General features: G+C 50.0%; 2 protein-coding genes across 3 annotated transcripts in view; both read left to right on the forward strand.

The window, feature by feature from the left end:
* Positions 1-1,232: 1,232 nt before the first annotated feature.
* CIMAP1D (CIMAP1 family member D) lies at positions 1,233-9,047 on the forward strand (the record flags this gene model as incomplete). Its single annotated transcript, XM_081178042.1, has 4 exons — positions 1,233-1,348; positions 3,363-3,473; positions 7,114-7,227; positions 8,563-9,047. Exons 1-4 carry the CDS (start codon positions 1,297-1,299, stop codon positions 9,045-9,047), a joined length of 762 nt encoding a protein of 253 aa, XP_081034168.1. The 5' UTR covers positions 1,233-1,296.
* Positions 9,048-15,515: 6,468 nt separating this feature from the next.
* The window catches only part of SHC2 (SHC adaptor protein 2), a 42,827-nt gene continuing 34,439 nt past the window's right edge, over positions 15,516-23,903 (forward strand). For both annotated transcript variants that reach the window (XM_081177762.1, XM_081177761.1), the window contains exons 1-2: positions 15,516-16,141; positions 22,713-22,783. In XM_081177762.1, coding sequence (XP_081033888.1) covers positions 15,584-16,141; positions 22,713-22,783 — 629 coding nt within the window. In that variant the 5' untranslated portion in view covers positions 15,516-15,583. The remainder of the gene's footprint in view (positions 16,142-22,712; positions 22,784-23,903) is intronic.

Raw genomic sequence — 23,903 nt, forward strand, 5'->3', positions numbered from 1 at the left:
ACCAGCTCTCTCCCCTTCCATGTGTCCCAGAACCAGAAGAGGCGTGAAGAGGGCAGAGCGAAGACAGGCAAGACGAAGGAGCCTCAGATTTCTTGGAAAGGAACTGGGGGAGGAAGGGACTTAGGTAAAAAAGGTAAAGGACCCCTGGACGGTTAAGTCCAGTCCATGGCGACCATGGGGTTGCGGCGCTCATCTCGCTTTCAGGCCGAGGGAGCCAGCGTTTCTCCACAGACAGCTTTCTGAGTCATGTGGCCAGCAGGACTCAACCGCTTCTGGTGCAACAGGACACCGTGACGGAAACCAGAGCGCACGGAAACGCCGTTTACCTTCCCGCCGGAGCGGTACCTATTTATCTACTTGCGCTGGTGTGCTTTCGAACTGCTAGGTTGGCAGGAGCTGAGACAGAGCAACGGGATTCGAACCGCTGACCTTCCGATCGGCAAGCCCAACAGGCTCAGCGGTTTAGACCACAGCGCCACCCACATCCCAAGGGACGTAGAGAGCGGTGGAAAGGTGGAGACCTCCAGCCTTCGCAACGGCCTCGTTGGGGAAGAGTCACTGTGCTCACGTGCTCTGAGTTGTTTTCGTTTCTTTGAATAGTTAACTTTGCCGACATCTTGCGAGTTATTGTGGACTTGCTCCCGACGCTTCTGTTCTGCCTCCGCAGTTGGGGGCGCCAAGTCTTCCGAATCCCAGTTGCCGGAAACTGCAGGAGGCGAGAGCTGCGTTCGAATCCTGATGTGGGTTTCCCCCCAGGCACTGTGAGAAGAGAATGCCGGACATGGTGGCCCGTCGGCTGGATCCAGCAGGGAGCTCTTTTGACGTTCTCTTTGTTTACCTGCCGCTCACCCATTTCACGAGCGCAATGTTTAGAAACATGGAGCAGCCCAGCTCCCCGAGGGCATTTCAGCTGTCTGCGCCAGCGTTCCTTTTGTGCCACCCTATCGCTCTCTTCGGAAAGATCAGGAAGATACATTTACAGAGACAATCTCTCTCCGGCCACCTGCCGCGTATCCCCTTTCAGAGCATCCTTTTATCGGCAGATCGCCGGCAACCCGAATGACATCTCGCTGTCCCTGACAGCGAGACGTGAGCAGGCGCAAAGTCACTTCTCTTCTTCCTCGTCACGGGACGGTCCACCTGGAGAGAGAGAGAAACTATTCCCTACCCGTGCAAACGCCAAAACATTTGTGTCTTACTGGAAAGAAGGGTGTTTGTGTGTTTTTCCTGGGTTGGGAGGACAGACACAAGAAAGCATTATTGACCCCCGACGAACACCATATTTGCGGATCCAAGATGGAAGACTCTGGACTGAAAAAGACGCCAGCAATTGCTGCTCGCGAGACGGGTATGGAAGACCATTGCTTACTTTGTTTATACTGAACATAAAGGTAAAGGGACCCCTGACCATTAGGTCCAGTCGTGGCCGACTCTGGGGTTGCGGCACTCATCTCGCTTTATTGGCCAAGGGAGCCGGCGTACAGCTTCTGGGTCATGTGGCCAGCTGGACTGAGCCGCTTCTGGTGAACCAGAGCAGCGCACGGAAATGCCGTTTACCTTCCCGCTGGAGTGGTACCTATTTATCTACTTGCACTTTGATGTGCTTTCGAACTGCTAGGTTGGCAGGAGCAGGGACCGAGCAACAGGCGCTCACCCCGTCACGGGGGTTCAAACCGCTGACCTTCTGATCGGCAAGCCCTAGGCTCTGTGTTTTAACCCACAGCGCCACCTGTGTCCCTAACCAGAGGTACCACTGTATATTAAAAAAACAGAAGATTTTTTATTAGGAGTTGTAGGTACTGATACCCCAAAGGACCAGAAAAGACTTTTTATGTATGCAATGACAGCTGTACGGATGCTACGAGCCCAAAGTTTCTACCAAACGCAGCTCTAGGAACTGCCGAGTTCGTCAGAAGCCTGAAAGGAGCTTGTCAATATGATGATCAACAGCGTGATATGTGCCTCTAAAAGCTTCTGGGGTCCACGTGGGGTGACCCTGTTTCCCCCTGCTGCAGGAATCAAATGCCTTTTCCAGGTTTTTGGCGAGAGCGCCGTCCAAAGATAGAGCTGCGTGTGATAATAGGCTGTTCTGGATTCTCTGTTGTAATTTGTGGGGCAGAGGAATTGCGGGCAGCAGGGACGGGAAGGTGTTTCGCTGACATTCTCCGAGGGAAGGAGAAATAATAATAATAATAATAATAATAATAATAATAATAATAATAATAATTTATTATTTATACCCCGCCCATCTGGCTGGGCTTCCCCAGCCACTCTGGGCGGCTTCCAAAAGAATATTAAAATACTATAACACATCAAACATTAAAAGCTTCCCTAAACAGGGCTGCCTTCAGATGTCTTCTAAAAGCCTGGTAGTTGTTGTTCTCTTTGACATCTGGTGGGAGGGTGTTCCACAGGGCAGGTGCCACCACCGAGAAGGCCCTTTGCCTGGTTCCCTGTAACTTGGCTCTAGAAAGTCTCTAGAAAGCCTTTTGGCAGTGAGGGGAGTTAGCAGTGGCAGGAACACAGCTGAAGCACACTCTCCTATTCCAAAGACCTATTCCAAAGACCTTTGTTGCCAAGTTAAAGCCAAGGTTTTCCCAGTAGTGATGCATGGAAATGAGAGCTGGACCCTAAAGAAGGCTGATCGCCAAAGAATGGATGCTTTTGAATTCTGGTGCTGGAGGAGACTCTTGAGAGTCCCATGGACTGCAAGAAGATCAGACCTCTCCATTCTGAAGGAAATCAGCCCCGAGTGCTCACTGGAAGGACAGATCCTGAAGCTGAGGCTCCAAGACTTTGGCCACCTCATGAGAAGAGAAGACTCCCTGGAAAAGACCCTGATGTTGGGAAAGATGGAGGGCGCAAGGAGAAGGGGACGACAGAGGACAAGATGGTGGGACAGTGTTCTCGAAGCTACCAGCATGAGTTTGACCAAACTGCGGGAGGCAGTGGAAGACAGGAGGGCCTGGCGTGCTCTGGTCCATGGGGTCACCAAGAGTCGGGCACGACTAAACGACTAAGCAACAACAGCAACATTCCTAAGACGCGGGTGGCGCTGTGGTCTAAACCATTGAGCCTCTTGAGCTTGCAGATCAGAAGGTCAGCAGTTCGAATCCCTGCGACGGGATGAGCTCCCGTTGCTCCGTCCCAGCTCCTGCCAACCTTGCAGTTCGAAAGCACACCAGTGCAAGTAGATAAATAGGTACCACTGCAGCTGGAAGGTAAACGGTGTCTCCATGCACTCTGGTTTCTGTCACGGTGTCCTGTTGTGCCAGAAGTGGTTTAGTCCTGCTGGGCACATTCTTAGTCACTGAAACCTGTTTCTAAAATGTTTCCCCCCCCATCTTCATATACCATGCTAGGCCCCGGACCGGGATGCTACACCTTGCCCCCCACAGTTGGGTTTGTCAACCACGACTACACTCGATTCACCAGTCCAGCTTACTCCTTCCACCAGAGGTTGAAAAACAGACGTGAGTAGTTGAACCGCCGAGTGGTTACCTGTAAGGTAAAAGAGCAATGCTTGAGGAGGAGGAGGTTGTGGCTTCTATATGGGCTGTTGTTGCTTGAGTGGGTGGGTAGCAGTTGTTTGCAGTGATTAACAGCCATTTGTGAGGTGCTTTCACATGCACATGTGTGCACGCACACACACACTTTTCCAGGTGATCTGGGTAATGAAGTTTGATCTAGCAGAATTCATCTAAAAGCCCTAAACAGCCTCGGTCCAGTATACCTGAAGGAGCGTCTCCACCCCCATCGTTCTGCCCGGACACTGAGGTCCAGCTCCAAGGGCCTTCTGGCGGTTCCCTCCCTGCAAGAAGCCAAGTTACAGGGAACCAGGCAGAGGGCCTTCTCGGTAGTGGCACCCGCCCTGTGGAACGCCCTCCCACCAGATGTCAAAGAGAAAAGTAACTACCAGACTTTTAGAAGACATCTGAAGGCAGCCCTGTTTCGGGAAGCTTTTAATGTTTAATAGGTTATTGTATTTTAGTGTTTTGTTGGAAGCCACCCAGAGTGGCTGGGGAAACCCATCCAGATAGGTGAGATATAAATAATAAATTATTATTATTATTATTATTATTATTATTATTATTATTATTATTATTATTATTACAGTGTCAAGGAGGAGGGGCATGCTTAGAGAGGGCCCTACTGAGGCCATCTTACCCACATGGCCGCTTCTAAATAACACACACACACACATTCAGATACAGCAGTGCTGGGAAACTTCATGCAACAGGCTGGGAAACTTCCAAAATGCTTTTGAATATTTCTTCCAGGAAGTTCAAATGGGGTGTCCAGATGTGGACAGATGTGTTGGATTGTGTGGAAGGTGTGTGCATTGCCTCCAAAGTCAGAACAGAAGAGCACTGAAGGGGTGATATGATAGCCATGTTCAAATATATAAAAGGATGTCACATAGAGGAGGGAGAAAGGTTGTTTTCTGCTGCTCCAGAGAAGCGGACACGGAGCAATGGATCCAAACTACAAGAAAGAAGATTCCACCTAAACATTAGGAAGAACTTCCTGGCAGTAAGAGCTGTTCGACAGTGGAATTTGCTGCCAAGGAGTGTGGTGGAGTCTCCTCCTTTGGAGGTCTTTAAGCAGAGGCTTGACAACCATATGTCAGGAGTGCTCTGATGGTGTTTCCTGCTTGGCAGGGGGTTGGACTCGATGGCCCTTGTGGTCTATTCCAACTCTAGGATTCTATGATTCTATTCTATGATTCTATGCAGCGCAGCGGGATGAAGCGACGAAGCACAGGCAAAACTTTCCTAAATCCGCAGAAGGCACGGTTAAAATTAGCACATGAAGAGGAATAAAGGGATGTACATGTTCTCAAAGTTAACGGAGCTTTGCTTATAAAACAAATGAACATAACTGCAATGGAGACGAGATGAACATTTGACAGGTGGCATGAATAGCTGTCAGGATTCAAGTCTCCATGACAATTTTCAGAGATGGGGCCCAGAAACGTCTCTCTGCACTTGGCAGCCTTTGCCACAAACAGTATCCAACTTTAGCACTGCTCAGAGTAGTCCCATTGAGATTAAAGGACCTGTGTGCATTTTTGGCAGTGAGTCATCTCTGACCAGGGCCGGATTTTGGTTTGATGAGGCCCTCAGCTACTGAAGGTAATGGGGCCCCTTCTATGTCCAGCTATCCTTTGACAACAACAAACGGTCGCTGTTTTTTGTGTTGAATATAGGCTATATGGCAGGGGTCACCAACCTAAGGCCCGTGGGCCGGAAGAAGAGGAGGAGTTTGGATTTGATATCCCACCTTTCACTCCCTTTAAGGAGTCTCAAAGCGGCTAACATTCTCCTTTTCGTTCCTGCCCCACAACAAACACTCTGTGAGGTGAGTGGGGCTGAGAGACTTCAGAGAAGTGTGACTGGCCCAAGGTCACCCAGCAGCTGCATGTGGAGGAATCATAGAATCCTAGAGTTGGAAGAGACCACAAGGGCCATCGAGTCCAACCCCCTGCCAAGCAGGAAACACCATCAGAGCACTCCTGACATATGGTTGTCAAGCCTCTGCTTAAAGACCTCCAAAGGAGGAGACTCCACCACACTCCTTGGCAGCAAATTCCACTGTCAAACAGCTCTGACTGTCAGGAAGTTCTTCCTAATGTTTAGGTGGAATCTTCTTTCTTGTAGTTTGGATCCATTGCTCCGTGTCCGCTTCTCTGGAGCAGCAGAAAACAACCTTTCTCCCTCCTCTATGTGACATCCTTTTATATATTTGAACATGGCTATCATATCACCCCTTAACCTCCTTTTCTCCAGGCTAAACATGCCCAGCTCCCTTAGGAGCGGGGAATCGAACCCAGTTCCCCAGATTACGAGACTACCGCTCTTAACCACTACACCACACTGGCTCTGGTGTAGCCAGAAAAGGTCATTTGACCAGCCCATGAGCCACCCCCGAACTGAGCTGCCCGCTCACACACTGCTCAAAAATCACGTCTGTGTCTGCGTATGCACAGGTTCTGAAAATCGCAGGTGCACACACGACCTAGCCCTTGAAGGGATCTCTGCGGGACCGATCCAGCCCAGGCAAGATAAACTTTGCTGACCCCTGCTATACGGTAATGCAACCAGTCCATGCAGAATGTAGGCACCCTATATATAGAAAGGAGCAAACCAGGGATATTTTAGGGAGCAGGCTAGCAGGTGAGGCCCATGACTTACATCACAGGAGCCTACACAACACAAAACACTGTTGCTGTATGTAGGTTTTATTTTATTTGTTTTTTTATCTTATATCTTGGAAAGGTACATCCAGTTTTTCCCCCTTTAAATTTTTGTGGGGGCCTGAGGCTCCAAGACTTTGGCCACCTCAGGAGAAGAGAAGACTCCCTGGAAAAGACCCTGATGTTGGGGAAGATGGAGGGCACAAGGAGAAGGGGGTGAGATGGTGGGACAGTGTTCTCGAACAGTGGCGTAGCGTGGGTTGTCAGCACCCGGGGCAAGGCAAGTAATTTGCGCCCCCTAACCTGTGGATTTGCTCCCCCTAACCCTAACCCCCAGATGTTGCGCCCGGTGCGGCCGGCCCCCCCTGCACCCCCCACGCTATGCCACTGTTCTCGAAGCTACAAACATGAGCCTGACCAAACTGCGGGAGGCAGAAGACAGGAGTGTCTGGCGTGCTCTGGTCCAGGGGGTCACGAAGAGTCGGACACGACTAAACGGCTAAACCACAACAAAGCTATAGCTTGTTTAGTTTATACAGTGGTACCTCGGGTTACATACACTTCAGGTTACAGACTCCGCTTACCCAGAAATAGTACCTCGGGTTAAGAACTTTGCTTCAGGATGAGAACAGAAATCGTGCTGGGGTTAAGAACTTTGCTTCAGGATCTGTCCTTCCAGTGAGCACTCAGGGCTGATTTCCTTCTGAATGGAGAGGTTTGATCTTCTTGCAGTCCATGGGACTCTCAAGAGTCTCCTCCAGCACCAGAATTCAAAAGCATTAATTCTTCGGCGATCAGCCTTCTTTATGCTCCAGCTCTCACTTCCATACATCACTACTGGGAAAACCAGAGCTTTAACTATACGGACCTTTGTTGTTTCTAGTATATCCACTTTTGTTGTTTTTCCTCCTCTCCAGTAGACCTGAAGGATTCAAGTCCTGGGCCGTGTTACTTCGTGCACCCTGAACTCACGCGCTTCGGCCGGGCGAAGGGACCTTCCTACTCCATGCTGGCACGAGCGAGACCCCCAGGTAAGGGGGCAGACGGGCTTTTGAAACACCCATGAAACAGAGAGCACGCAAGATAGGGGAGGTTGGGTACCAACTAGATTGCTGCAAGACGCTCAGGCTGGGGCTGCCCTTGGAGACGGCATAAAAGTTGTAGCTGGTTCAAAATGCAGCGGCTAGACTATGAGCTTTACCCGGCTGCCGGTTTGTTTCTGGGCCCAATTCTGGTGCTCGTCTGGGCCCAATTCTGGTGATCAGCAGTTCCTCCACCCTCAGAGGCTTGAGGTGGTGCTGGCTTTGCAGGAGACGGTCTCTAAGTGGGAGATCTCCCCACAAAAGTGCTTCTGGTATCTTCATCGTACCGCTTTCAGCAAACCGCTGACGACAGACCTCTTTACCCCGGCTTTTGACACTTGAGATGGATATTTGGTGATGGGGAGGGGCTGCCGAGACCACATAACACCGGTCCTGAAAGACCTCCATTGGCTCCCAGGACCTTTCTGAGCACAATTCAAAGTGTTGGTGCTGATCTTGAAAGCCCTAAACGGCCCAGTATCCCTGAAGGAGCGTCTCCACCCCCATCGTTCTGCCCGGACACTGAGGTCCAGCGCCGAGGGCCTTCTGGCGGTTCCCTCCCTGCGAGAAGTGAGGTTACAGGGAACCAGGCAGAGGGCCTTCTCAGTGGTGGCGCCTGCCCTGTGGAACGCCCTCCCATCAGATGTCAAGGAAATAAACAACTATCTGATTTTTAAAACCCCATAGTCACCTTTGACTTAACCGTCCAGGGGTCATTTGCCTTTTTTTTTACTTAGTAATAATTTGACTCCTGGGACGCAGGTGGCGCAGTGGGTTAAACCACAGAGCCTAGGACTTGAGGATCAGAAGATCGGCGGTTCAAATCCCCACGACGGGGTGAGCTCCCATTGCTCGGTCCCTGCTCCTGCCCACCTAGCAGTTCGAAAGCACGTCAAAGTGCAAGTAGATAAATAGGTACCGCTCCGGCGGGAAGGTAAACGGCGTTTCTGTGCGCTGCTCTGGTTCGCCAGAAGCGGCTTAGTCCTGCTGGCCACATGACCTGGAAGCTGGACGCCGGCTCCCTCGGCCAATAAAGCGAGATGAGCGCCGCAACCCCAGACTTGGCCACGACTGGACCTAATGGTCAGGGGTCCCTTTACCTTAATTTGAGCCCCACATTGGGCATAAGATTCCTGCATTGCTGGGGGTTGGGCTGTATGACCCGCACAACCCCTTCCAACTCCTCAATTCAGCTCTGTGCTAAGCTACTTCCTGTTCTCTGACCACTACACCACACTGCCTCTGTGCCCAAGCTGTGTTCAATGGTGTGTATTTTCCCTCCAGGTCTGCCCCAGACTCCTGGGCCGGGGGCGTACAGCCCTGAGAGGGCCCCTCCTCCGTCACAGCCGAGACCGCCTTCCTTTTCCATTGGGGCCCGCACCAAAAGCCGCCTGGTGGACCCCGTCCCGGCCCCCAACAGCTACACCCTCCCCTCGCTGCTTGGCCCGCGGGTGCCCAGCAAGCCCTCAAGTCCATCCTTCACCATCCGTGGCTGGAACGCCAAGGGGAGCTACGCTGAAGACCTCTCCCAGACCCCCGGCCCGGGGCGTTACAACACCACGGACCCCAGCGTCTATCTCTGTCGGCCCCCGTCGTTCTCCATGTTGGGGAGGTTGAAGAAGCCCACACAGGTCTCCCACACCCCGGGCCCCGGGGCCCACAGCCCAGAGAAGGTGAAGGTTCATAGGGCGAGAGCCCCTTCCTACTCCCTCGGGGTCCGCCACTCGGAATTCCTCATGCCCCTCATCACAGATGTTCCAGAGTGGTAGAATCATAGAATCATAGAATCATAGAGTTGGAAGAGACCACAAGGGCCATCGAGTCCAACCCCCTGCCAAGCAGGAAACACCATCAGGGGCCACTGCCTCACCCGTCGCACATCTAGGACATGCGGATGATACCCAGCTCTACTTCTCTTTCAAATCAGAAGCAGTGAAGGCGGTGAAGGTCCTGTGTGAGTGTCTGGAGGCGGTTGGAGGATGGATGGTGGCTAACAGATTGAGGTTGAATCCCGACAAGACAGAAGTACTGTTTTGGGGGGACAGGAGGCGGGCAGGTGTGGAGGACTCCCTGGTCCTGAATGGGGTAATTGTGCCCCTAAAGGACCAGGTGTGCAGCCTGGGAGTCATTCTGGACTCACAGCTGTCCATGGAGGCACAGGTCAAATCCGTGTCCAGGGCAGCTGTTTACCAGCTCCATCTGGTACGCAGGCTGAGACCCTCTCTGCCTGTGGACTGCCTCTCCTTAGTGGTGCATGCTCTGGTTATCTCCCGCTTGGACTACTGCAATGCGCTCTACGTGGGGCTACCTTTGAAGGTGACCCGGAAACTGCAACTAATCCAGAATGCGGCAGCTAGACTGGGGACTGGGAGTGGCCGCCGAGACCACATAACACCAGTCCTGAAAGACCTACATTGGCTCCCAGTATATTTCCGAGCACAATTCAAAGTGTTGGTGCTGACCTTTAAAGCCCTAAATGACCTTGGTCCAGTATATCCGAAGAAGCGTCTCCACCCCCATTGTCCAGCCCGGACACTGAGGTCCAGCTCCGAGAGCCTTCTGGCAGTTCCCTCTCTGCGAGAAGTGAGGTTACAGGGAACCAGGCAGAGGGCCTTCTCCGTGGTGGCACCCGCCTTGTAGAACGCCCTCCCATCAGATGTCAAAGAGATAAACAACAACCAGACTTTTAGAAGACATCTGAAGGCAGCCCTGTTTAGGGAAGCTTTTAATGTTTGATGTATTACAGTATTTTAATATTTTTTTGGAAGCCGCCCAGAGTGGCTGGGGAAGCCCAGCCAGATGGGCGGTGTTATAAATAATAAATTATTATTATGAGAGACACAGACTGATTCAAAGCTGCAATGATACACTGGGCAAAGGATTTGGGAATGAGTAAATGAATGAATCTTTATTTGCGTCAGCCATCGGCCATTGCAATAAAACAACACTGCGATATGCAAAGAATGGAAATGAAAAGTCAATTGTATAAAATACATTTTAGGGTTTTGAGTCAATAGTCAAATAGTGGATCTTGTTCTGATTGCCCCTGCTAAAGACCTTGCCACCTTTGCTGTCGCCTTCTTATCTTGATCTGCCAAGAGAAAGGACACTGGGGCAGTGGTTGGACGACCCGGAATGGACAATAAAAGAGGGGTGATAATCTTATTCCTGTTGTCTTTGTCCATGGAGTTTTCTTGGCAGGGATACTGGCGTGGCTTTCCGGTTCCTGCTCCAGGTGGATCATGTTTGGTCAAAACTCTCCACTATGACCTGTCCATCTTGGGTGGCCCTGCACGGCATAGTTCATAGCTTCTCTGAGTTATTCAAGCCCTTTTGCCACGGCAAGGCAGTGATCCATGAAGGGGATGAAAGATGGAGGGGATGACAGAGGATGAGATGGTGGGACAGTGTTCTCGAAGCTACCAGCATGAGTTTGACCAAACTACGGGAGGCAGTGGAAGACAGGAGTGCCTGGCGTGTTCTGGTCCAGGGGGGTCACAAAGAGGCGGACACAACTAAACGACTAAATAACAACAACACAATCTTATTCCTCGTCTTTATAAAGGGGGCAAGCTAAAAGGGCATGTGCAACCAAATCCTAGTTGCTGTTGTGGCATACATAAATAGATTTTTCTGAGACCTAGCTGCGCCATTCCCCAAAAAAGTGCCTCTGGTTGTTGGGGTGTGTGTGTGTCTTTTAAACATGTTTTTCATCTTGTTATATATCATTTCCCAATTCTCTAACTATTTTGCATGTCCACCACATGTGGAAAAAAGTCCCTTCTGTATCCAACACACTGACACAGTCCCTACCAGAGAAGAATAGCAGATTAAACTGATGGACTATGCAGAGATGGCAAAACTGACCGGAAGAATCAGGAATCAGGAAGACCAACATTTCAATAAGGAAATGGGGGAAAATATATAATTTACCTATACATATAAACAAATAATTGTAAGCGATTAAAATTAGTAGTATTGGAATGATCCTTGCAGTTAAACATTGGGCTGTGGTTTTATTGGAGATTTATTAGAATTGGATTAACGAAGGAGATGCAGAAGGAAAAGTTAACATAAGGGTTAAATAAAGGTAAAGGACCCCTGGACTGTTAAGTCCAGTCAAAGGCGACTATGAGGTTGCGGCGCTCATCTTGCTTTCAGGTCAAGGGAGCCGGCGTTTGTCCACACACAGCTTTCCGGGTCATGTGGCCAGCGGGACTAAACAGCTTCTGGTGCAATGGGACACCGTGACAGAAACCAGAGCGCACGGAAACGCCGTTTACCTTCTTGCCGCAGTGGTACCTATTTATTTACTTGCACCGGTGTGCTTTCGAACTGCTGGGTTGGCAGGAGCAGGGACCGAGCAACGGGAGCTCACCCTGTCGTGGGGATTCGAACCGCCGACCTTCCGATCGGCAAGCCTAAGAGGCTCAGTGGTTTAGACCACAGCGCCAACTGCGTCCCTTAACATAAGGACCCACAAATTGGAGGAGGGAAGTCCAAGGGAACTTATGGGATGTGTTTTATTTGTTTGTTTGGTGTACGTTTGTAAATCTGAAAATTTAAACTATTTGGTGTTGCTTTTTTTTTTGAGATTTATGGGGTTTTATTTTTATTTTTTTATAATCATATTTATTAAAATTTCCAATAATAACAGAATAGAAAAAATAGAAAAGATAAAGAAAAGAAAGAAAAAGAAAGACCAATTTTAAACCCTTATTTTCATGACCTTCTTTCTGGGACTCCCTCCTTCCCCTCCCGGCTGTATTCCCCTTTCCCTACGTTGGTTCCACAAGTTCTCATTCCCAATTTAAACCTAATATGTTATACCTATTAGCCAATTTACATTACAATCTTCATCTTTAACAAAATAGAACAAAGATTTTTCCCCCAAGATCTGCCCCGTTTCCTTCCACGAATTCCCCCTTTTTTTTCCAAAACATATTAAATCAAAATACTAAAGTTATATAGAAAGATAAAAGATAGAAGATAGAAGAAGATTCCAAAAGTTGGTTACATAGCCTTTGGATTCTAGAATTCCCCCTCCCTTCCCCGGTTTGGATTCCCCATGTCCATCAGTCTGTATGTTGTCGGCCTGGAGGTCTCAAGTCCACAACCAAATTTTCCTCAGTCCATCTTGCCGGTTTTCTTTGAATTTGCTTGTTTTGATAATGTTTAACTTCAAAAATCCAGTCTAATAGAGGCCTTTAATTTCCCTTGGTCATTCAATTTGGTGTTGCTTTTTAAGAGCAAAATGGCACAAAACCTCGGGCAGAGGAGTAATTAATTCATCACTTGCTTTTTCCATCCCTCCCTGTTGCCTGGTCCCTCGACCTGCCGAGGAGAACAGCTTTCGCCTGTTTTTCTTGGCCTGTGACTGTGCTGCAAACTCAGAATCGTATAGCATCTCTCTCTCTCTCTCACCGCCAGAAGATAATCCGAGCCTCTGAGACGACAGGCCAGCTTTCTTCAGGCACCAGAGCATGTCCAACTTCGGACTGCGATTCTCTTTAATGAACTGTCTTTGATCCACTCTGAAGATAGCAGGGATTTAGAGAGCCAAAGATTTTGCTGCTTTCAGAATCACGACGCCCATCCTGCTGGCGAAGGAAGGAGCAAACAGGCCTGGTTTCCAAAACCAGAGGCTTACGGCGGATTCGCAGCGGCCTTCTTTGCTGGGGAGGGACGCGGGTGGCGCTGTGGGTTAAACCACAGAGCCTAGGACTTGCCGATCAGAAGGTCGGTGGTTCGAATCCCCGCGATGACGGGGTGAGCTCCCATTGCTCAGTCCCTGCTCCTGCCAACCTAGCAGTTCGAAAGCACGTCAAAGTGCAAGTAGATAAATAGGTCCCGCTCCGGCGGGAAGGTAAACGGCGTTTCCGTGCGCTGCTCTGGTTCGCCAGAAGCGGCTTAGTCCTGCTGGCCACATACCCGGAAGCTGTACGCCGGCTCCCTCGGCCACTAAAGCGAGATGAGCGCCGCAACCCCAGAGTGGGCCATGACTGGACCTAATGGTCAGGGGTCCCTTTACCTTTACCTCTTTGCTGGGGGGGTCAGGGGGAAGCTAACAGGGGGGTGTCCTAGCAAGGCAGGCAGACCCACACCCTGTATTCCAGACATATCAGTTCTACGATATTGTGTGGCCAAACGCCGTTTGCGTTTAGCCATGCATCAACGAAACCGCTTGTGTGTTTGCGAAGCTAAGCAGGGTCCGGTATGGATTCAGATTGGATGGGGGACGAAGTGTTGAGATTCCTACATTGCAGGAGGTTGAGCTGGATGACCCTTCCAGCTCTACAATTCTATGGTTCTTAAATTGAGTTCATTGTGTGTTTGTTGTTATTATTTTTTAAAATCATTCTCCCGACTCAGAAAACCCACGGGAGGCCAGTTGACTTCAAAGCTGGATGAAACCATCGGAAGTCAAATAAATTTAAGTCCAACCCCTGTTTTTTGCACCTAACTCCTTCCTTCCTTTTCTAAGCAATCAGAAGTCTATTTTATCTTTATCTACAAAGGGGACGCGGGTGGCGCTCTGGGTTAAACCACAGAGGCTAGGACGTGCTGATCAGAAGGTCGGCGGTTCGAATCCCTGCGACGGGGTGAGCTCCCGTTGCTCGGTCCCTGCTCCTGCCAACCTAGCAGGTTCGAAAGCACGTCAAAGTGCAAGTAGATAAATAGGTACCACTCCGGTGGGAAGGTAAACGGTGTTTCCGTGCGCTGCTCTGGTTCGCCAGAAGCGGCTTAGTCCTGCTGGCCACATGACCCGGAAGCTGTACGCCGGCTCCCTTGGCCAATAAAGCGAGATGAGCACCGCAACCCCAGAGTCAGTCACGACTGGACCTAATGGTCAGGGATCCCTTTACGTTTTTACAAAGGAACCACCATTTTTCAAGGCAACTCCCATCACAAGCCTGACAAATCAGCAACTCAACAATCAAATAATGGGAATATCTTTATCTGACGGCATCGTTTTTCCTCTTTCATGGCAGTTGTGGTCCACAACATTGAGACAGCACCAGGTCATTGCGGCGGAAAACTCTATGAAAGGGCTTTCTTAAAGGCACCAAGTTGGGCTACATAATCTTGGGAGGGGGGCAGAGGTGAATCCTGGTGGCAGCTCTCCCGGGGGCCAGGAAGAGTTAGTCCGCTTTGCCCCCAAATGGCAACAGGATAACCTGCCACCTGGCCTCCTCGTGGTTAAAAAGAGGCAGTGCTGTGCAGTGGTTAGAGCGTCAGACATCAGGGTTTGAACGTCACGGCGCTCGCTGGGTCTCGATCATTTCCCCAAATACAGCCGTACCTTGCTTCTCAAATACCTTGTGACCCGGACGTTTTGGCTCCCAAGACACCGCAAACCCGGAAGCGAGCGTTCTGGTTCGCGAACTTTTTTTTGGAAGCCGAACATCCGACGCGGCTGCCAATTGGCCGCAGGAAGCTCCTGCAGCCAATCGGAAGCTGTGATTTGGTTTCCGAACGTTTTCAGAAGCCGAACAGACTTCCAGAAGGGATTTTGTTTGAGAACCAAGGTATGGCTGTAACATCTTTTAGATAACCAAGCAGAAATATGGTTACAGTGGTACCTTGGGTTACATACGCTTCAGGTTACAGATGCTTCAGGTTACAGACTCCGCTAACCCAGAAATAGTACCTCGGGTTAAGAACTTTGCTTCAGTATGAGAGCAGAAATCGTGCTCTGGCGACGTGGCAGCATCAGGAGGCCCCATTAGCTAAAGTGGTGCTTCAGGTTAAGAACAGTTTCAGGTTAAGAACGGACCTCTGGAACGAATTAAGTACTTAACCCGAGGTATCGCTGTATATGAAACCCCTAAGGTAAACAAAAAACCCAACACACCTGAATCTTTAAAGTTTCCATAATGAAAAATAATAATAATAATATAAATTTTATTTATATCCCGCCCTCCCTGGCCGAAGCCGGGCTCAGGGCGGCTAGCAACAATAAAATTCTAAAATCTAAAATTCTAAAAAGGTGGGGAACGACCCCTTCTTTTCTTGGGGATGGGGAACGGCCGCAGGAACAGCGAGTTTATTTTTCTGCCAATTTGTCTGGGCAGCCTCCGATTCTGCAGCGGTTGTGTGTGGAAAGAAATAAATAAAAGGTAGCCAGAGAGAATTACGTCATGGTGTGTTCTCTGATCTTCCCAAGGGTTGGGTAGGAGAGGGATGTCTGCTGGAGGCCTGTGTTGGTGGAGGGGGGGGCATGCGGCAGGGGCGGCGTTCGCCCGGCCACGCTGCACAGAGCGACCGGGAGCACTCTAAAACCACTTAGCCAGACGAGCCGGGGATGCTAGCAGTGCCGAAATATGACCGTTTTTGGAACGACGCCCTGACTCCGTCGGAGAAACCAGCCATGAGCGGCAAGGTCGCCTCGGCCGCCGGCCCTTTGCCGCCCCCCACGGCCGCCCCCGTGGACCCCCCCTGCCCCCCGCCGCTGGGCGAGGAGCAAGAGGCAGTCACCACCTTCTGCATGCTAATTCCCAAAATGCCCCAGTGGAAATTTTCCAGCCCTTCGGGGTTTCTCAGCCGGAGCCCCTCGGGCAGCAGCAAGGAGATTTCGGCCGCGGGGAGAGAAGTCCGGGGCACCCCGCAGCCCCCCTCGTCGGGCCTGGCCGCCGTCCTCAGCGCCTGCGAGCCCGTCTGCGCCACGCCCTGCAGCTTGCAGGTGATGAGCCGGCTGAGGGGGGGTCCCGCCGGTGGCGGGAGGAAGGCCCCGAGGGCCGAGGGGGGCCGGCCGGCCGGGGAAGAGTGGAGTCGCAAAGGGAGCTTTATCAGCAAACCGGTCCAAGGCTGGCTGCACCCGGACGAGAGAATCCTGGGCCCGGGGGTCTCCTACATCGTTCGGGTGAGTAGCCGCCGGGCTCCTGCTTCCTTCACAAGGGGGGGTCGTTTGGGGGGACAACGTCTGGGGGCAGTTTTTTGGGGGGGCTTTTTATAGGTTGGGCTCTGTCATTTTTGGGAGGGGAGCAGAGACGAATCCAGGTGGAAGCCCTCCGCAGGGGCCAGGAAGAGTTAGTCCGCTTTGCCCCCAAATGCCAACAGGATAACCTGCCATTTGGCCTCCTCGTGGTTAAAAAGAGGCAGTGCCGTGCAGTGGTTAGAATGTCAGAGATCAGGGTTTGAACGCCACGGCGCTCGCTGGGTCTCGATCATTTCCCCAAATACAGCCGTACCTTGCTTCTCAAACGCCTTGTGACCTGGCCTTTTTGGCTCCCAAACGCCGCAAACCCGGAAGCGAGCGTTCTGGTTTGCGAACTTTTCCCGGAACATCCTACATCGTTCGGGTGAGTGGCCGCTGGGCCCCTGCTTCCTTTGCAAGGGGGGGGGCGTTTTGGAGAACAACGTCTGGGGGCAGTTTTTTGGGGGGGACATTTTTGCAAGAGGCACCAAACCCCACGAGCCCATCCACGGCCCAAAATCTGGAAGCGCCAGGAGTACTAATTCGTGCAATTTGGCGCAGTGGGGGCTGTCAAGCAGAAGGTTGGTGGATCGAGCCCACCCAGGGGGCCTTTCAGGGGGTTGGACTAGATGACCGCCGGAGTCCCTCGCAGCTCTACAACTCTATGATTCGAGGGGCATGGTGAAAAAAGTAGCGGACCTCAGGGGACATCCTGCCGATCAGATACCCGGTCTGACATACTGGTTGCAGTTGCTCTGTGGAGTGAAGAGTTCACTCTGCACGTGCTCAGAGGCCATCCCCGATAGTAGTTTCCTGCCCCGATGGGTCTTTTGTGTGCTGTGGAGCATTTTGAGAACGACCCAGCATATTTCCAGTCAGGGTAGGGCTTTCAGAACGAATCGAGCCTGATCCCCAGGACACCTCTTGCTCATAAGCTAGCGGACGGCGATCACTAGTTTGACTTTTTTTGGGCCCAGCAGCAAATGTACCCATTGCACAGACCGGAATGATGTACCAGGGAATGGGTACAGATGAACTCTCTCGCTCTTAGTCGCCGTTTTGAATTAATCGGGTGGGGGTTGAGGTTTGTGTGTTGGTGGAGGGGAGACAAAAAGACAGAGTAGGTTTTGTGGTTTATACAGTGGTGCCTCGCAAGACGAAAAGAATCCGTTCTGTGATTCTCTTCGTCTAGCGGTTTTTTCATCTTGCGAAGCAAGCCCATTGACGGATTAGCGGATTAGCGCTATTAGCGCTTTTAGCGGCTTTTAGCGGCTTATCTGCTGATCGGATCAGCTGATAAGCGGTTTAGCAGCTTAGAAAAAGGGGGGGAGGGAAAAAAACCAGCAGGAACTCGCAAGACATTGTCGTCTTGCGAAGCAAGCCCATAGGAAATTCGTTTTGCGAAGCACCTCCAAAACGGAAAACTCTTTCGTCTAGCAAGTTTTCCGTCTTGCGAGGCATTCGTCTTGCGGGGCACCACTGTATTTTGGTCCCCTCCACTCAGTGCAGGATCGAAGGGTGTAAAGAGGATCGGACCTCCAAGCGACTTACATGTAATAGCAACCTGAACTCACAGCGGCCTGTTTGTTGATGCCCTCAAAGTTCAAAAAAGAGTCGCCTCCCCATTTCGGCAGCCCCAGTGATTTGGGGCTGTCCTTTAAATATATAAACATAGGAACAAGCATAGGCGTTAAATGATCATTAGGACTGGTGTGGCACCTTGTGAGACGCGAGTTCGAATCCCCGCTCAGCGATGGAGCTGACTGGGTCAGCTGCAACCTCGCAGCCTGATCTACCTCACAGGGTTGTTGTGAGTGGATGGGAAAAACATTATTATTATTATTATTATTATTATTATTATTATTATTATTATTATTATTATTATTATTATTATTATTATTTTACATCACCATGAACTGCATGGAGGGATAGATAAATGCTGTAGATAATTATCACAATGCTGATATTCAGGAAACAGGACGTAGCAACCTGGGACGTGGAGTTATACTTTGGAACAAATGATTCTTTCTTTCTAGAGAGGTAGAGAGCACTCTAAGTCAGTTAGAAGATGGGCACCACTTCCTTGAAGGGCTCCCTCTTTTTTTTTTAACCCAGCGCTTCAGCCAGGAAAGAAACCCTACAAAAGCTGCTTGCAGATATCAGGGAAGGCGCAATCTCTGCCCTCCAGCGTAAAGCTGGAAAGACACGTAGAATCATAGAATCGTAGAGTTGGAAGAGACCACAAGGGCCATCGAGTCCAACCCCCTGCCAAGCAGGAAACACCATCAGAGCACTCCTGACATATGGTTGTCAAGCCTCTGCTTAAAGACCTCCAAAGGAGGAGACTCCACCACACTCCTTGGCAGCAAATTCCACTGTCAAACAGCTCTTACTGTCAGGAAGTTCTTCCTAATGTTTAGGGGGAATCTTCTTTCTTGTAGTTTGGATCCATTGCTCCGTGTCCGCTTCTCTGGAGCAGCAGAAAACAACCTTTCTCCCTCCTCTATGTGACATCCTTTTATATCACGTCACAAAAGAGAGCCAGTGTGGTGTAGTGGTTAAGAGTGGTGGACTTGTAATCTGGTGAACCGGGTTCGATTCCCCGCTCCTCCACCTGCAGCTGCTGGGTGACCCTGGGCCAGTCACACTTCTCTGAAGTCTCTCAGCCCCACTCATCTCACAGAGTGTTTGTTGTGGTGGAGGAAGGGAAAGGAGAATGTTAGCCGCTTTGAGACTCCTTCGGGTAGTGATAAAGCGGGATATCAAATCCAAACTCTTCAAATCCAAACAAAAGGAAAAGAGGGAGGAGGAGGGGGGAGGAGGAAACCTTTCATTAACCCCTTGTTCTTAATTCGTTTAAGGGGCCATTTATTTTGACAGGCAAATTGCAGCAGCAAAGCCTCTTTTTGTGGGGAGGGGAGGGAATCTTCCCTGCCTGGAAAATGATTATAAATCATTCCCTGTTAAGCTGGGTTTCTTGAGAAACATCTGTTGTTCCGAACCTCCGCCGGCTGAGAAGTCAGAAACGAATGGCATATGGAAATAAAAGAGGACAGAACAGTTCTGAGGGTCACAGGCCGGCTGTTGGTGTACATGGGATGTCATCCCCAGTGTGTTCAGATGGCTTTACTCTCGAGTAAGGATGGAGGGACATGGGTGGCGCTGTGGGTTAAACCACAGAGCCTAGGACTTGCCGATCAGAAGGTCGGCGGTTCGAATCCCCGCGATGACGGGGTGAGCTCCCGTTGCTCGGTCCCTGCTCCTGCCAACCTAGCAGTTCGAAAGCACGTCAAAGTGCAAGTAGATAAATAGGTCCCGCTCCGGCGGGAAGGTAAACGGCGTTTCTGTGCGCTGCTCTGGTTCGCCAGAAGTAGCTTAGTCCTGCTGGCCACATGACCCAGAAGCTGAACGCCGGCTCCCTCAGCCAATAAAGCGAGATGAGCGCTGCAACCCCAGAGTCGGTCACGACTGGACCTAATGGTCAGGGGTCCCTTTACCTTTAAGGATGGAGGAGAGAGTCAAATCAGCAAAACTGTATGAGACAGCTAGGTAGAGAAGACTGAGAGGTGATTGTGAGAGCCATCTTCAAATATCTGAAGGGCTATTCCAGGGGTCAGCAAACTTTTTCAGCAGGAGGCTAGTCCACTGTCCCTCAGAACTTGTGGGGGGGCGGATTATATTTTGAAAAAAGAAGAACGAATTCCTATGCCCCACAAATAACCCAGAGATGCATTTTAAATAAAAGGGCACATTCTACTCATGTAAAAACACGCTGATTCCCAGACCGTCCGCAGGCCGGATTGAGAAGGCGATTGGGCCGGATCCGGCCCCAGGGCCTTAGTTTGCCTACCCACGGGCTATTCCATGGAAGATGGAGCAGGCTTGTTTTCTCCTGCTCTGGAGGGTAGGACTCGAACCCATAGCTTACAAGAAAGGCGAGTCCAGCTAAACATTAGGAAGAACCTTCTGAGGACAAGAGCTGTTTGACAGTGGAACAAGACTCCATCGGAAGGTGGTGGAAGTTTTTAAGCAGAGGTTCGATGGCCATCTGTCAGGGATTCTTCAGCTGTGATTTGGAGGTTGGGCTAGATGATCGCTGGGGGTACCTTTCAACTCAACAATTCAATGATTCTTTTTTTAAAAAAAAATATTTATTGAATTTTCACAAATTATCAAAACACACACAATACACAATACAAACATACACACACAAAAACAAACATGTATAATTTCGAATCCTTTTTTTCTTAAAACTTACTTCACCGACTTCCCCATACCTCCCCTTTCTGCATTCCAATTCCCAAATTTATTTCAGCAAATCCTCCCCCTTAATTTTATCTAATTTTTTTCTTTCCTTTTCTTTTACTTAAACTTTTACAGCTATAATCCCTTACTTTCTATAACCACAACATTTTAACACTCATTAATTTTGCAATATTTCTTAAGATAAATTTTAAATTTCTTCCAATCTTCTCCCGCTGTCTCTTTCCCCTGGTCTCGGATTCTGCCAGTCATTTCAGCCAGTCCCATGTAGTCTATCACCCTCCTCTGCCATTCTTCCAGAGTGGGTAGATCTTGTGTCTTCCAATACTTTGCGATAAGTATTATTGCTGCTGAACAATTCAATGATTCTTTGCTCCTGTCAAACCCTCACTTTCCTGAACACCATACACAGCTATCCTTCAAAATTCGCACTTCCATGAATTTTGCGATGCAAGCCTCATTAACGAAAAAAAAAGTTGCATTTGTTTGGGCAAAGTGGGCATCTTTTCATACTCGCGAAAGCAACATCCTAAAATGCGTTATATAAAGGGTGGGGGAAAACTGATTTGCAAAAAGGCATGCATATAATATAGAAATGTGTCCGTCGGAAAGAATTCGCACTGAAACGCTGTAGAATTTTCATGAGGGCTCCCCACCCCCCGCCAGTCAAGATATAAACCGCAAATTGCCGCAAAGTTTGAAGAGCTGAAAATAAGACTGCAAAAATGAGAAGCAGGGAAGGCCAAAAGGGACGGCTCCTTCCATTCCTATTCTCAAGTTATATTTCCTGGTTTCAGATTAGGGAGATGGTGGGTTGTTATTCTTCTAGGATAGTGTCCTAAGGCAAATAGACTTTTTTGGGGGGGCTGGGGGAGGACCCAAGGGGAGTAAATCAGAGGAGAGCAAAACGAGGTGTGTGTAGCCAAATTTTTCTCAGAGTAAACTCATTGGAATTGATGGGCCTGAGTTAGTCATGTCCGTTAAGGTCAACGGGTTTTGTCAGTAGCAGAATTTAGCTGCAGACAAGGAAGGATGCGACAGAATTCTGATTCCACCTGTGGTTAGAGGTGAACCTACCGCATGGATGCTTCCCAAAACAATGTGTGAAAAAAGCATGGCTATCCTCTGAAATTTGCAGATTTCCAAATTTTGCAGTGCCCTTCTTCAGTCAAGGAATGTGTGTGTGTGTGAGAAAGAGAGAGAGAGTGAGAGAGAAAGAAAGAAAGAAAGAAAGAAAGAAAGAAAGAAAGAAAGAGAGAGAGAGATTAAGAGGTATAGAAATCTATACAATTTTCAAACTTCTCATTACTGCTTTACTAGCATCCAAAACCATCATTCTATCTATTTCTCGATTTAAATTTAATTCAAAACAATCCCTCAGGGCTTTTTTTTCTGCTTTTCATAAAACATTTTGATTATCTAAAAGCCCTTCACTTAATCTCCATCTAAACAGAGTGTGTCCCCCCCTCCTCTTAATTCAAGTATTACTGAATTAGGATCTGAAAGTGGAAGATGCGGGACAGATGGAAGGAAGCCCTTCTTCACACAGTGCGCAGTTAACCTGTGGAACTCCCTCCCACAGGAGCCAGCAATGGCTGCCAGCCATGGATGACTTTAAAAGGGGATGGATACAGTTATAGTTATAGCCGAAGCAGCTGTGCTTCAGAATGGCACCTGCCAAAGCCACAGGAGCCGAGCACGTTGGTCTGGATTCGAATCCTGATTTCTGGTTTCCCTGGTCGGCCACTGTGAGACCAGGATACTGGGCTGGATAATAAAAAAATAATAATAATTTATTTATACCCCGGCCATCTGGCTGGGCTTCCCCAGCCACTCTGGGCGGCTTCCAAAAAACAAAAAATTAAAATACTCTAATACATCAAACATTAAAAGCTTCCCTAAACAGGGCTGCCTTCAGATGTCTTCTAAAAGTCTGGTAGTTGTTGTTCTCTTTGACATCTGGTGAGAGGGCGTTCCACAGGGCGGGCGCCACCACCGAGAAGGCCCTCTGCCTGGTTCCCTGTAACTTGGCTTCTCGCAGGGAGGGAACCGCCAGAAGGCCCTCGGTGCTGGACCTCAGTGTCCGGGCAGAATGATGGGGGTGGAGACGCTCCTTCAGATGCTCCAAAAGGTCCTTCTTGTGCTCTTAAGGGACCCCAAGGGCCACTTAATGCAACCCCCTGCAGTGCGAGAGTTGCAGAAGTCAGAGTTGGACCACTCCACCTTTGCTGATGCCCCTTCTCTGCTTTTTCAGTACATGGGATGCATCGAGATCCTGCGGTCGATGAGGTCCCTAGATTTCAACACCAGGACGCAGGTTACCAAGTAAGTGTCATCAAACCCCGATGAGGTCAGGACAGGGTGGGGTGGGGGGCAGTTACAGACGACAGGGTATAGGGTGGTATATTGTTTAGTCGTTTAGTCGTGTCCGACTCTTCGTGACCCCCTGGACCAGAGCACGCCAGGCACTCCTGTCTTCCACTGCCTCCCGCAGTTTGGTCAGACTCATGTTGGTCTCTTCGAGAACACTGTCCCACCATCTCGTCCTCTGTTGTCCCCTTCTCCTTGCGCCCTCCATCTTTCCCAACATCAGGGACTTTTCCAGGGAGTCTTCTCTTCTCAGGAGGTGGCCAGAGTCTTGGAGCCTCAGGAATCGGGAGTGGGGACATGATGTATTCAATATGGCGTAGTGGTGCTGTGGTCTAAACCACTGAGCCTCTTGGGCTTACCGATCAGAAGGTTGGAGGTTTGAATCCCCATGACGGGGTGAGCTCCCGTTGCTCGGTCGCTGCTCCTGCCAACCTAGCAGTTCGAAAGCACCTCAAAGTGCAAGTAGATAAATAGGTACCACTCCGGCGGGAAGGTAAACGGCGTTTCCGTGTGCTGCTCTGGTTTTGCCAGAAACAGTTTAGTCATGCTGGCCACATGACCTGGAAAAACTGTGGACAAACGCCGGCTCCCTCGAATAGTAAAGCGAGATGAGCGCCGCAACCCCAGATTCGTCCGCAACTGGACTTAACTGCCAGGGGTCCTTTACCTTTACCTTTTTAGTGGTGCTTTCAATATTTGGTGTGGTTGTAGAGGGTTACAGCGGGAAAAGGTAAAGGGACTCCTGACCATTAGGTCCAGTCACAGACAACTCTGGGGTTGTGGCGCTCATCTCGCTTTACTGGCCGAGGGAGCCGGCGTACAGCTTCTGGGTCATGTGGCCAGCAGGACTAAGCCACTTCTGGCGAACCAGAGCAGCGCACGGAAATGCCGTTTACCTTCCCGCTGGAGCGGTACCTATTTATCTACTTGCACTTTGACGTGCCTTCGAATTGCTAGGTGGGCAGGAGCAGGGACCGAGCAACGGGAGCTCACCCCATCATTGCGGGGATTCGAACCGCCGACCTTCTGATCGGCAAGTCCTAGGCTCTGTGGTTTAACCCACAGCGCCACCCGC

The sequence above is a fragment of the Podarcis bocagei genome, assembly GCF_964188305.1.
Source record: "Podarcis bocagei genome assembly, chromosome: 18".
In the NCBI taxonomy this organism is placed as follows: Eukaryota; Metazoa; Chordata; class Lepidosauria; order Squamata; family Lacertidae; genus Podarcis; species Podarcis bocagei.